Here is a 15,259-nt window from a genome sequence, read left to right as displayed (position 1 = left end):
GATGACGTATATCCTCACAGTGGAAAACTGCCAGAAAAACATGTTTGACGTTGACCAACCTGAGGTCACGTCAAAGTGTTAAAATAAACAATTTTTTATTTATAAACATAGTTCGGCCTAGGGCATGCATTTCGTAATAGCATTTTGCTCAAATTCGGTCTTAGGCAGTTTCTTTGTTTACATCTAAACAAGTTGTATGATACACTTTCTATACAGGTTTTATCTTGTTCAAAAGAAGAGTGGAAAATAAGAGGTTTTCTCCATTTTACACACAGCGTTTGAATGTCTTGGCAATAGTGTTCACATAATCACTTGCTTACATTTCTTTTGTCCTCATTTCTGTCTCATATTAAAACTTTGTCTCATATTTCTGTCTCATATTAAAACTTTCTGTCTCATAAATAAAACTACTAGGTTTCTAATAGAATGCTTTAAAATGCCTACTACCTACCAATAAACAAGAATTTCTAATACCTATGCATTTATCGGGGTTCATCTTAAGAACTTCGAAGGAGCGGAGAGGAACGCGCAGCAACAAATTTGAAAGACCACGCCCCACTTCCTATCGGAAAACATGGAATGCGCCTACTTAAGCATACAGTAAAAACCAGCGTATAAAACACCTGGTCTTCAGTCAGCCTAACCAGGTTCTTATATGGATGGTACCTAAAGTGAATTTAGGCTACCAAGGTTCTTGAAATAGGTTCTTATATTTTCACACCATGCAGTAACATTATACCTAAAGACAGTACAGACTTAACAAAACATATACTCAAACAAACCCACAGCGAAATCTCTAAAATGTCATTCAAAAAACAAGGTTTATATGTGGAAAACTTGGAATAAATGAAAATTAAAATTTTGTACTTTACAAATGCTGAATATCAAGAGAATGTACTGAAATGATGTAAACAATAGACACTAGTTTTACAGTTTTGTAGTAGTAAGTTTTGTAGCATTGTACTTTGGCTTCAAAGAAAAATTGCTTTGCCAAGTCAATTTTAGATATAAGCAGATAATGATTCAACCGTTTCCACTTAGAAACCTTTACAGCAGCTCCACTCTTCACTGGTAAGAGCCTAACTTGAAATTTTAGCCTGAAAAGGTTCTTAAAATCCAGATACTTATACGGGGGTTTTTACTGTATTATACGCTTCGAGAATTCTTCAAGCTAACCCATTTCAAGCAAAAATTTTTAATATAGCTAGCCGGTGTAGATATGCCCGCCGAGAGGGGGCAGGGGGCAGATTGCTAATAGGCCACGAGCTGAGAGGAGCCATAAAAAGTTATAAAAAAGTTCGTTACAAATTTGGCATTTTGAAGGTGCTTACATTTTTCTTTTCTGATAGACACTCGCATGAAATACAAGTTCTGCCGCAAACTTTCACAAAAACACAGGATATAAAAAAGCTCAAGGTAGATCTGCCTTTCGATTAGCAAGCATTTCATACCATTGTTGAAAACCTTTTTTGCATCAGAAAGAATGATACCAATGTTCAACACAAAGATGATGCATGCTTCAGCATCAAATAAAGATGAAGACGATAATGAAGTAGCTTCTCTTGATGACTTTTATTAATTTTACTGGTAAGAATATTTAAACAGGTATATAAAGCCAGAAATATTTGCAACACTTCCGTTATCGAATGTTGCCTGACACGAGAAAAAAAGTGTAGACATATATCCAAAATAATAGTTGACAATTGAACATGTCAGTTCTCTTTCTCCCTTTATCACTATAACTTTTAAAATATTATATCTTTCAAGCCAGGGATTTACGACAAGACTTTTTTTAATACCATGTCTCACAAAACAGACGTATCGACGAATCTCCAGTGCTAAAGGATCATCCTTAAATAACATCTGTTTGTGCGACTGAATCATAATAAAATGAAATTTCAGAAAGAAAATGCAAAATTAATTAGCGAAATTAAAATAGGTCAGAATGGGTGATATTCGGTTCCTGATGAATCTAATAACAAAATATCCCATCAGCCTGATTTTCTGATGTAGCTTGCACTGTATTCTTTCACCTTAGTCTTTCATTTCCTTTATAGCTTGCCAAATATTTGGAAGCACACTGAGTAGGTTTAAAAAATAATGACAAATCTTCTGCCAGTCGTACCAACCCTCTATTGTACATCGTGACATTCAAATAATATAACAAAAGTGGGGATATTTCTTTAATAAAATATGTACTCTGAATGATGCTTACCCCAAAAGCATCCGCAAGAAATTTTCTGAAATATTCTCTCTTCTTCTTTTCGCTGAGTTTGCACTCTGCTTCAAATACATCTAGGTCAAACTTCTGCAAATGACAATATTCGTTTCTTAAATAAACTGATGCAGGTATTATAGCAATAACATGACATGCAATGATTAGAGATCAGAACATTATTAAATGATCAGAAGAGATCTATGGAATTGGACACATATTCGGGGATCTTTTAACATACAAACTAGTGGGGAATCTCCCCACCAGGCCCTCAGATTTCCCCAGTAGTTGGCTCATGATTCCCCACTAGCAAATGTCCTTTTGTTGAAAATTGTTCTAAAACCATTACTGCTTGTTATGTCGTTGTCATTTTATGTACGTGTCAAATTATGAAAGTTACTTCTTTCGTCTTCATTTCCTGCAGAACATTGCATATATTACATAATTTGAGATGCATGAAGTAAAACGCAAACAGTCAAATATTCAATGCATGTCTCAAAAAGCACAAAATGTGATATTATTCTGAAAAGCGCCAATGAAACGATGTTTTTGTTTTTTAACTTTTGCGTTATGCTTTCTAAGAATTTACGACTACACCACTGGGAGTAACGGCCGATGTGCAAGACTTTGAAGCTTTACATACTTTGCATTCTCGTCCCTTTGCTTTTGCCATCAGTTGCGTCACGTTAAGAAAAATGCCCTTGTTGTCAATTCCCCACCAGTGAAAATTCTTAAAAGATCCCCCCTGCCCGGCTTAATAGCCCACTTAGGTGGACTGACAAACTGATCCAAGAGTTCTAATAAAGAGCCTCCACTCAATTCGAATAGGCTAACTTTAAATCCAATACAATGGAATGTTTTTTAATAACTTGCACTGGTTAACTGAATCGTATTCATATGAGAAATGCAATCATCTAAGCGAGATATTTTAACTTATATGAAAAGCAGGGGCGTCGAAAAGGGGGTTAGGAGGGGCAAAATGTCCGGGGCCCATGCTCCAATGAGGCCCGTAATAATGTAATAAGATCGATTTAAAATGCATAAAAGCTACTATTTCAGCTATTTATATGGAATCGACGCCTCTAAGTTTATCGCAGAGGGAATGTCCACATGTTCTTGATTCATATAAACTGTTTTGCACATTTTTGAAAAATTTTTAAAAGCTTTTCAACAACTGTTACTTAAAAGGGCATTTTCCTAGTTTCCGGGAGACTGAAGGGGGTTGCTACAGAAATTTTTTTTAAGGGGGTTCAGTTTTCTGAATCACCCCTAGGCCCGACCTGGATCTCGGTGGCCCTGATAAAAAGGCAATAAAACTGAGGTTGTTGAACTTCAGAAACAGCCTAGGCTCTATAGCGTAGTAAAATGCAATGTGTTGACAAAAAGTAGAGGAAAAATAAACACAAATTGCTGCCAATGTGTGTATTTTCTTTAAAACTCAACCTGAGTTATAGGGTGCGGGTCCCAAGGTAGGTGTGAGTAGGCACAAAATAAATGAACAAAGATATAATCCAACATACCATTAATTGTTCTTTTCTGCAAGATGGTACCATTAACATCACTTGGACAATAGATGGGTACGCCACTCTCTAAAAAAATATCATATCAGGCTGCTGGAAAGAAATTCAGACCGCAGATTGGGTTGGGAGGGAAAAGGAGGGTGAAACTGACAATGCACATGAAACTTCAAATGTCTTAAAGTATTCCTAGCAGTTCATAAAGTAACGCAAATGGAGACATATACATGAGAATGGAAACAATGTCTGAAGTAGTTCAGAACAGTACGAAAATCGTTTATAACAGGTTTCTTGCAAATGCCAGAGTTATCCATCAATTAAATAACTAGTCCAATTTGGAACGCTTCCTATGTAAATGGGGTCTAAAATGAATCAAACCAATTAAGCTTAACAATAACATATAAAAATGTTTGACATGTCAAATAAAAGTTTCTATGTAGTCACCACCAAACGACACTCTTCAAGGCTGGGCAAAATACAAATAATTCAAAGAACAACTTAGACATACAAATCCTTTTCTTTTAGCGATACGCGAGTCAAATCTTTCACTTGCGTAACAGTCAAGTTCTCAGACCAAGTAGAAAATTCTTTAAATCAAATGTCTCTAAACATGATTATGAACTCACAAGATTTAGATACAGGTGCAAAGCTGCTGTTAAAAGGGACCCCTGAGCTGACAATTCTGCACCATGAATCTGCAACCCCTGTAACACAAAAAACACATTCTCTTATATTCAAAGATCGAAAATCGTGGCCAGAAAAGCGACTACATGGTGGTATATTGGATTCCTCTGAGTACAAATAAAATTCCTCTGATATAAATTCCTCGTGGGTACGCAAAACCTGCCTAGCTCCTTCTATTCTACTCGCAGCAAAGTTGCAAATAACGATGGAACATAGTTAAAATCAAATCAAATCAAATCTAAAGCAGCAATTAAAGGACATTGTCCCAGCCTAAGCACATAGCTGGCGGCAATGGGGTGTCAGTCTTACATGCTGGCCAGTTAAATTGTTGGTTGGTTGGCATAACACGTAAAATTGCTTGGCGGTCGCAATAACGGGAGGGAAACTGTTTTTATCTATGTCGTCGTCTAAAACTGATCTTTTTTCTGGCCCTTCAAGACATCTTCTTTCCCGGAAGATGGAGGCATGCCACTGCTTCTCGTTTACTATAAAGCATTTTTAAAGGCATTTGACAAGGGGAAAAGTGGCTTACAGCCACTCGACCATGAGCGGTTGACCAATCAAATTACACACAGAGAAAAACACGTGAACAGTTTCCGCCTTTCTGCAAATCGGTGAAATCCTAGAGCAGCGCACAGTGTTTTCACGTGAGCGGTTTTCAGTAACTTTCTTGTGCGCGTGCTCTGATCAATTTGGCCTAAGTTATTTATGGATTCGCTGTACTTATGCATGTCAAATGCCTTTAAGACCTTACACCAAGTAAAAAAAACATTTCCCATTCCTAGGTTCCATAAAACAAAAAAGGGGTGGCAACCAACTCAGTGTAAGATTTGATTAAGCAATTGCAGGACTAGGGGATTGTATCATTATCATAAACTATTAATTTTTCAATAGTTATGGATATCTTCATAATGTCAACAAACGAAGGACAATTGCTATGTGCGGCAAACCATTTACAAGAAATCTCGAAAAATCAAAAGTAAATACCAAGCCAAAATACGTATATGAATAAACAATATGTAGAACAGCTGTTGTACTGGGACTTTATAGACAAATTGGGAGCCGTTAGAAGTACATGTTTATGGCGACCGCGATTTTGGCCGCACCTTCCTATCAGCAACTGATGACACAAATCTGTGTAAACACCCAAAGCTATTTACATCGTTTAAAAACATCTTTTATCAAAACTTTCTCTGTGCAATTTACAATATATTTTTATTCTATACTCGCTGGGGATTGCAAAAATTTTCAGACTTTTCCATATCTATTTGCTTTGATAATAGTTTATATTCCTTTTTGTTCTTTGATATTTCAGTCCATCCTTCCTAACAACTCATCTTCCCGTGAACTTTGTCAATGACAAAGCCTAATATTTGGACATTATATAAGCTAGCATACTGCATAGGAAGCATATTGATCTAGGCTAATCGAGAAAAGTATAAGCAGCTTTCGCTTGATATTTTAATACGATATTGCAAGTGGAATTATATTTATGCTGCGTAATGTAACATCCTACACCTGAGCAACTCAATTTTCAAGAGTCCTGTGACTGGGTTTCTTAATGGGGCTGTTTTCAACTGACTCCCCCCCTCCCCCAAAGAAGAATTTCTGCCATAATTTCACATTTTCAATACTTTCTGAAGATATAATTGCAAATTTGTGTGACATTTTAACGACACCAGGCCTGTCAAGCCTAATCAATCAAATCACAGAAAATCAAATCAATCAAAACACAATCAAACTAGCATGGCCATTAATAGGTTATGATCAACCCAGTCATCAAGCAATATCAAACACAGCGGAAAAGTGGATCGTTTAAAATCAGCAAAAAAAGTCGTTAACAAAGTTATAACGAATTCAGCAATGTACGATGAATTCAATAAACCTCCAACGTACATTTCTTTGAACGTATAACGTTTCACGAATATAGGCCAATCTCAAGAATAAATCGCGAGTTGATTCTAAATCATTTTTAGGACATATAAATCACAGAATAGTTTTGCTAGACAAATTAATCGCTTCATAACAAGAAAAGATCATATAGCACTGCTGTTCTAAAGGATACGTCACGAGCAAAGCCAAAATTAATTTTTTACCTTGAGAATGCATAGGAAGAGTTGATTAATAATTGCAGCATCCATCTTTGATCCTGAGGATGACTCTTTTGAAATCTGGGAGACCATTGAAAATGGCGGGAATTATCCAAAGACATTCATACTCAAAAATGATCAAAATTTTAGACAGAAATATTAGAAAATGTTTACAGAACAACATATTTTATGACACTCGATAATTTCATTTTTAGTAGCTAAATTTGTTTTCGAATTTCTTATTGAATCAAATTAAGATGTATATTTAAGTCAGCCTCAAAAAGATGTAAGAAAAAAATCAGATCATTGAAAAAGATAATACTCACAAAATTTGTAATATGGGGAAGGACTCTGGCAACCTTATTTGTTGATACTGTATCTGGCCATGTGAGAGCAGTAAACATTGTAAAAATGAAGTGACTGTTTGTTGCCTGAAATTTGAAAAATACGATTGGTCACACACACCTACAGTTCATTATTGTTGATAAACATTGAGAGAGATGTAAATAAAGAGTTTACAGGGCAAAGGATTACTATGACGCTCGTCGTATTAACGAACAAGGGGATGGGATGAATCGATTATAGGGAATTTTAACATGCTACGTAAAACTGTTAATTTGTAGCAGGTTTCGCAACCATTGTATGGCGAACGCTCTGATGACAATTGTCAAAATAATATGAGATATTCAAAGCTCTGAAGAAAGGCTTTTGCCATGTTTCATAATGCGTCTGGGCCTTTACAGAGCAGTAGCGGTGGTTGAATACTGAAAGGGTAGTCTATGAAAGCACTTAGACTTAATTCTTTTCATGACTCTATTTTCAAAGCAGAATTATATTTCCACATGACTTGACAGCTCAGCTGTCAACTAGACTTACTAAAATAAAGAAGTGGATAAAGCTGATTGCAACATTGTTTTTTATTTTACATTTTTAAGCTTATTATTCGAGTTACCTGGTATTCATAATGATTGGCACCATAAAAAATTGCCGCATTCGGATGACTCAAAATTCCAACCAAAGAGCAACATAAAAGCTAAAATGCAATGGTATACACCATACAGAAATTCAACTAAAACTCATAAGTGATATCCTTCGCTAAATGTTTCTCAAAGAAAAAAGAAACTATGGAATAACTGCAAACCTCACACTGAAGTAGAAATTTTCCGAGATCACCTGGTTCCGGCTGTGATGAATCTATGTAAAAAACATGAATTGTTTTTAGACATGAAATTAAAGAATAAAACAGCCGTAAAGATTCACAAGCAGCACCTAAAAATATCGATTGGGTAGGAAGCCTTTCGTTAGATTGCCAAACTTCACTGTTAACGACTTATTAACTTTTGATGAAGGTGCTTTATTATGTTACAGACGATAAAATGTTTACCATAGTTGCTAACCGGTTCGCCATTTGTGGCCAGTTCCTACAGTGTTTCCACCTAGCCTCTACTCAGTTTCTAGAGTTCCCACATTCAAAGCATCAACTTTCCAATCGTTTGCGATAAAAAACCTGTTCATATGTCTGATAATTCAAATTAAGAAGTAATTTCTTAGCAGTGGGTGATAATCTATCGCAAAACATAAGCTAGAATGGCTGAGAAGGATCGAGCTGCAGCTTGCTCCAATCTTGAGCTAAACCTGCAGGTTTTCAGTGAACAACCATGAAGGCAGCCGAATGCTCCTCCTTCATGTTTGAGTTCTTCAAACCACAGCATATTCAATATTACCTACGAACAAGTAACCTCCTGCACCTCTTTGAAACCGATACGTTAGTTTATGGGGAAAATTCATTATCATTTAGAGAAAACATTTTATAGAACGCGGTATCAGGCAAGATCAAAAGTGCTCAGAACACAAAGCAATTCAAAAATATGGTTAAGAACTGAAAATGAAATATTTAGAACATCTGCGGATGATGCATCTATTGATCATGTATAAATTCACATTCTATACTACTGAGAAACACTGTTTACCAGTCTGTATTTACGTATATATCTTTACTTTGCATTGTAGATAGCAGTTACTTAATACTTTATAACTCTTTAAAACTATTGCTTGCATCAACTATAGATAACTAAATTATCACTATTATTATAACTTAAGCTGAAGAATCGGGAGAAAATTTTCTCAGAAGTATTAGTCCTCTTTTTCCGAAATTTTTGACTGAAAAAGATTCTAGAGAACTCTTATGAAAAAATCATTAAACCTAGAAACTTTTCATTGGAAGAATTTTGGACGACTGCTAGGGTAAACATTCCTGTCTGTTGTACTTATCAATCAGAATTTAGTCTTACCTTAAATTTAAGGATTAAGTTTAATTGGAGTACATAAGAGTTAATTTGAGTACAATTGGATACCAAAAGACTGACTTATTAAACTAGACATGAATCAATGTAAATTGTCAATAACTTGGCAAAACTTTATTCAACTCTTCAGAAAACATTACAAATATACATATTTCTATCGAAATCAAATGTTGAGTCATATCATGCATATTGATGGACCGCTGTTACTAGGTGCCTACTGCAAACCGCCATTTTTCTTGATTATAGCGTTCGTTTTAACGAGGCATTGCCTGCGAGTGATGTTTTCACTGAACAATTTCAGGTTAACGTTCTACAGAATATTAAATCCTATAGGATTAAATTACAAGAATAATTTAAGAATGGTACTCCACAACGCTAAATTGTCAACTAGCATGTTTATGTTAGAAATGCATGCGGTTGGATTAAAATTATCGAATCGATACCACTTAATTAATTGCTTACTTCGGAAAGGATATTTTATCAAGAAAAATGAGAAATGCTACCTTCATCGTTAGCACCTGTCTCTTTATCTTTGTTCTTTGCAAAGAAAAGTGAAACTTGATAAAAAAGAAACAAATATGATAATTAGATGCTAATGATAAGATAAAGACTCAATTAATAAGTTATAAGAAAGCAATTACTGCATTAGTCGGCGAGAATAAACTAACTCGAACATAATTGGCATTAAAAGTCACCATTACACAAAACACAATCCTTGACAAAAGTCCTTGGAACACTCTGTGACCAATGAAAGATTTTGAAGAAATAAAGGTTTCCGGCTGTAAGGTACAGAAATATCCCCCCTCCTGCCAACAAGAATGTTGGTTGAAAAGCCTATTATTTACCCTAGCTGATAAAGTAACATTGGATGAATTTCAAGCTTTGAAACTGTTGTTATTCAACATTGTTTCAAGGGGGAGAGGGGGATGCTACTGAAGTTATGCGAAATTTTAGCTTGGTGTACCAAGACTTTTGGCAAGAATTGCAGATGCACAAAGAAGTATAAATGCGACAAAAATCATGATATAGAATAAAGCTGGCAAATAATGACAACGTGCTCAGGATTGAAAGAGAGATATTCCAGTTGATTAATTAGTGAAAATTTGAGTGATTATGAAATAATCGTAGTTTTAGATTAGCTCATGTTTAACTATAAATAAAAAGACGACTAATAAATAAAACAGAAAATTTTGGCTGGAAACCTTAGTGATTATTGCGAATACTTCGTGACAAAACTGTTCCAACCTCAAGTAAGTATCATTGCAAATTTACATTTACAAAGGTCAATACAGAATAGAGTCATGCCAATGGGCATAGTTGAATTGCATTCCAAAAAAGTTTTCTAGGTATCGTGCATACAAAAGCTATTAAAGGGGAAGATGCATTCATATTGTTGCTAGATTACAATGGAAACGGAATTCTGTCAGAAAATGGAAGCTTTATTGTTTTTAGCAAGACAAACAAAGAAGAACTGAATAACAAGGAGATATGCTTGTACAAATGCATGGGGAGTGGCAAACAGCTTGAAAATCTCTGGTCAAATGATGCCAATGTCCTAGCTAGAAATGGCAACTTTGAATAGCCTATGGGTCTAAAATGGCACCTCTGATAATTTGTGTTTACCTCTTGGGCAGAAAACATTTCATTTATACTCATGGAAATCTAAGATCGGGCCGTATTACCAGTGCATGAAAGATTATCATGCTACAAACCGTACTAGAAGCAAACCTTTAACAAATCATGATTGATAAAAAACATCAAAGAAGAAAGTAAGTTCAAGAGGCTTTTCTTGGTTGTAGTAAATAGCGAATGAAGACATTTTACAGCAGCTCCTCTTGCTGATAAAAAATACGCTTAGACATATAGGAAAGATCCGAATAAACAAAGAAGAGAAAAGACATATTGAAGATTGAGAAGAAGAAAATTTGTAATGAAGAGGGAACAAGAAAATGAAGCAGGATCAGGAAGCAGGAACAAGAAAAGTCAGAAAACTTACACAGTGTGGGCATAACTTACATAGGTATTGAAATTTTTGCGATGTGGGCAAAAGAAAATAAGAAAGTTATGAAGGGGGAGATTTTGGCCACTTTTCTTAATTTAGGCAGTATGAAATATTTCTTTATCTGAATGATACTTGCATCCATTCCAAATCAAGTTTAATGCTACGCAATATTGCTTTCCTGAAGATCTCAAAAATAATTCGCATTTAATCTACTTAAAAACCTCGGCGTTTTAGATTCAAATTTATACTTAAAGTTAGGGCTGAAGTCACAAGGAACCCCTGAAAAGGCTAGTGACGCAGATTGGGTCCGAATATGTTATGTTTGGTAACCGGTGAGGCTGGAAAAGGTAGTATATAACAAATGTAGGAACAGTATAGCTGCAAATGAACTAACCAAGGGTTTCAATATATTCTCGACTAAGTGAATAAATGAGCCGTTCTTCTATCACTTGATCATTCGGTGTCTCATCCTGGTCTTCAGAACTGCGAAAAGTTCCACTACAAGACAAGATATGTTGACGTCACACAAAAAACTCGAGCAGATAAAAACGATATCGAGAGGCCAGTACATTAGTGTCAGTTGTCCTGCTCTTCAGAAGCTGATAAAGTATACAAGAGGGAAATTGAAACAGTAGGTTACGAATGCACCAAGCATAGCAAACGGAAGTTTGGTTTTTGACTAGATAACGTCAATGTAATGTTTTGAATATTAAGAAGTCATGACATTTTCGAATCGATTCATTCATTGTGGTAGAGCATCGATTTTGTATCGTAAATGTAAGCAATCTGGAATTGACAAACCTTTGGGTTGTTTTTTGATGAAACTCTGACCATTCTTTAGACAAAAACTACAAACACAGCAAAAAAAGCTGAATATATGTAATTAATCGACAATTTTACAAGAGATTTAACAGGTTTGAAAACATCGAAAAGATGTCAGAACGAAAAAAGGTTAATCGCTGCGAATTCTATAAAATCCCCAGCCTTCATTTAGCATTGTGAAATGTTTTAAGGCACTTTTCGAGTATAAATTATATATAAAGAGCTAGTATAGTTTATTTTACTGTAATAAATCTGCTTCCCTGCCAGTGGCTAGGTGACTACATTTGACTGTTTCTAATCAGTTAATCCAGCCTAACCGGTTTAACCAGTTAATCCAGCTAATCCGGTTTAACCAGTTGATTGGTTACTGTAGTTATTCTAGAATCAAACGCCAAACAGTTTGATACTATATGTAAATAGATTTTAACAAGTAAAGCGAGTTACCTGAAGCATACTTTGTAGAGCAACAGACATTACTTGTTCTGCCACTATGGAATAGCAGGATGGAGGGCAATGTGACAAAAATGGCTTAAAAAAGAATTCTGGTTAAAGTTAAGGTACACGTATAAAGGGGATTGTCATTTATCAAAAATACAAAAACGAATAAATTTAACAAGAAATTTTGGCATCTTATCAAAAATATGACTAAAATCACCATGATTTCAATACTAACAAAATGATTCCCATAACATCACAAAGACAGATAGAAAAGGAGCACAGTCTGTCCAGATATATAAAGAAAAGGATACTGAAAACTGTTATAAATCTATACTTTGGAATGTATACCCAAGTCTGCATAATATCATTGACAATTAGATTTGCTAAACCACCATATTTGTAGAAGTGATCTTGGAAAAAGCTACCAATGTTTCCCAAAAGCGTGTAACTAAAAATTAGATGAAGGGAATGAGATAAAAAATTAGAAGTCCCAACATCAATAAGAGGTTTTAATTTGGCAGTGATATCACAGTTTACAAATAAAAAAACCAAGGACAGAAAAGCTCATGCTCTCTCTCGTTAAGGCCGAGATACCTGGTGAAAACTTTTTGTCAGAAACACAATCAAACATTTTTAGGCAAGAAGTCAATATTTCATAAAAATCGAATACCAACAAATTTGGTACTAGTATTGACAAAGAAAGAGTTGGCGGAGGCAATTATGTATATGGAAATAAAGATTTGCATAGTGCCAATATTGGTAAGCCTTGCATGTTGAAAATAAGAATGCATTCATACCTTTGATTGTGGAGCATATACAGAAAAGTAGATGCTTTTGTAACTACAGAAGATGAACAACTTTGTGCATCTTTTTTTTCCTTGGCCACGTGCTGACCTGTTTGGAGATGGAGGAGAAAAATAAATTTAAAAGCATCTAACAACATTTCTTTAAAACTTTTTAAATTGACAAAACTTTCCTGGGGTAGAATGGTCGCAAACATAAGAAATCCCACACTCTTAGCATTATTCAATTAATGATAGAAATAGCAAGTGTAAATGAATAATTCTCCGACATAAAATCTTTGAATTTACTTTCATCTAGACCTTGCGAAGCACAAGTTTCTTAGATTTATAAAAAAGCACCTTTACATGAACACAGCTATGGTCTTCCTTTGTACTGGAACATTTTAAAACCAAGCCCTAAGTAATTCCTTTGCAAACCCAGGTAAACCTATCTTCAGGACAACGTTGTTGAAATAATTTCTACAACGTTGAGAGAAAGAGATTTGTGCAAATTTAGACTATGTGAATCGTATTCATCATGATTTTTCTAAAGAAAAGAGGGAAACTGTTGGCGAACTTTAACTTTGCCAAAAACATCGACATGTTTCTTATTTCGTGGCAAACAACAGCTTCATTTCATATCATTGTGTCGTAATACTTATGTGTGAGTAGGCTACACTGATATGATTTCCTATGAGTTCTCAAGATTTCCTAGATCTCATAACACCTACTAGCTTGGTTACTAGAAGATTAGTGGCACAGTCTATTCAACATTTTCCATTAAAGCTAACAGCAAATATGTATTTGAAAATATTGTCTGTCCTATAAAAAAAATAAGTTTTGCATGAATATAAGTCAAATCTATTCAACAAACCTAACAAGAACACCCGATCGTTATCATGAAGTTTAAATGCCCCAACATAATCTTTATGTATGACACTTTGGATTTCAGGCCTCCAGAGCATACCAGTGTGTCTAAAAAACAATCGAGATGTACATGGAACGCTTATTTTGCTACCAGGTTCCAAGAACTGATTCTGATGTTTCGATGGCATTTTTTGATTAAATTGATTGGTGAGGCATGGAGAGAACTGAAAGAAAGTCATGCTTTGTTCACAAAACTTTGTTTTACAAAGTGTGTACTAATCTTTAAAAGCTAATTGTGTGTATATTGTTCTTTATAAAATTGTGTGATGATAGTGAGTATGTGAAAACCTTGTTTTCTAGAATTTGGCCTAAATTCCCGAAGATCTGTTATTAATTCTTATGATAAGAACCTATTCAAGAACTTTGCATCAAGTTTTCATGAATAGTATCATATGCATAAGAACCTAAACAGGGTGATTTCAAAATTTAAGGTTCTAATATGCGGATTTTTACTGTTTGAGATACCGAGAAGTAACAGTCCCTACTCTACTATCAAGATTAAAAAAAATCATTATTATAAAAGCACAAAATTTCAAATATGCTCACAGCTAAAAGCTAAAATTTACTCCTGAGTATTGGTACAGTTGCGACATACTTTACAATTTGTGTTATCTGCGGAAGATAATCAATGGATTTTTGCAGCCACGAGAATCCAGTCGAATTTCCGAAGAATCCTTGATTAGGTGAGATAGCAACCTACGAAAAAACGGAAATAGAAACCACATGTGTTAAACTGGTCACACGGTATAAGAATTTTTCTTTGCACTTGGATGATTCAATACTGCTGGAAAAAGCTGTTGATACAAACGCACATACAAATTCTCGCTGGATGCACGTATCATTCAAAATCTACCTGTCCCTCAACAAAAACTGTAATTTCACATGCTTCAGCAAGAGCCAACTCTTTATAATTTTGCACAGTACATTTTTTAATGTTACGGGCGAAAAACTTTCTTTATTCTTCATTACCACCAGTTTATCAAGCGTAAACGCATGCTTAATGGGAGATGATGAAAGCTTAGTATACAAACACTATCTCGTTTAAAGAAGCTTAGATAGTCCTTCTCTGACTGAGAAGACTATTTGAAAGGTTGGCTCAGTTATCTTGCAAACATAAATCAAAGGTTAATTCGAAAAAAATTTGTCTTCTCGCCTATCAGTTAATCACTGAGCAAGTATAAGCTACATGTTTTCCACCAGTATCACATCTTGAGAATGTCCGAAGAAAAATCGTTGCAATTTCAAAGCGTAAATACCTTTTCAGCTTCCGTTAGCTGACTTCTACGTATTATCGCCAAAAACAAGTTTATGAATTTGAGCAACTAAAACAAAACAGAGTTGTACAAAGATTTGATTGTAGAAAATAAGATTGATTGCACATAAGATTGTAGAAAAAGAGAGAAAATGAAAAATTTCAGCTTCGACATTTGCATTATAGAATTTGTTTAGGTTAATTCTTGTGCCCACCCCTGAACGGAT

At 34.9% G+C, this 15,259-nt stretch overlaps 1 protein-coding gene across 2 annotated transcripts in view; it reads right to left on the bottom strand.

Annotated features, from left to right (window-relative positions):
* LOC135692494 (exportin-5) overlaps positions 1-15,259 on the bottom strand; it is a 30,924-nt gene that overhangs the window by 745 nt on the left and 14,920 nt on the right. For both annotated transcript variants that reach the window (XM_065210640.2, XM_065210649.2), the window contains exons 21-35: positions 15,037-15,102; positions 14,376-14,476; positions 13,728-13,828; positions 12,869-12,965; positions 12,383-12,519; positions 12,078-12,175; positions 11,613-11,659; positions 11,206-11,309; positions 9,313-9,366; positions 7,648-7,700; positions 6,833-6,937; positions 6,513-6,587; positions 4,359-4,436; positions 3,736-3,804; positions 2,216-2,308 (exon numbers count right to left, since the gene is read on the bottom strand). In XM_065210640.2, the coding sequence (XP_065066712.2) occupies positions 2,216-2,308; positions 3,736-3,804; positions 4,359-4,436; positions 6,513-6,587; positions 6,833-6,937; positions 7,648-7,700; positions 9,313-9,366; positions 11,206-11,309; positions 11,613-11,659; positions 12,078-12,175; positions 12,383-12,519; positions 12,869-12,965; positions 13,728-13,828; positions 14,376-14,476; positions 15,037-15,102 (1,278 nt within the window). The remainder of the gene's footprint in view (positions 1-2,215; positions 2,309-3,735; positions 3,805-4,358; positions 4,437-6,512; positions 6,588-6,832; positions 6,938-7,647; positions 7,701-9,312; positions 9,367-11,205; positions 11,310-11,612; positions 11,660-12,077; positions 12,176-12,382; positions 12,520-12,868; positions 12,966-13,727; positions 13,829-14,375; positions 14,477-15,036; positions 15,103-15,259) is intronic.

Source organism: Rhopilema esculentum, chromosome 10 (genome assembly GCF_057945365.1).
Source record: "Rhopilema esculentum isolate cy_ngs chromosome 10, ASM5794536v1, whole genome shotgun sequence".
Taxonomy (NCBI): Eukaryota; Metazoa; Cnidaria; class Scyphozoa; order Rhizostomeae; family Rhizostomatidae; genus Rhopilema; species Rhopilema esculentum.
The sequence above is the reverse complement of the archived record's forward strand: the minus strand, read 5'-3'. Positions and strand labels throughout refer to the sequence as shown.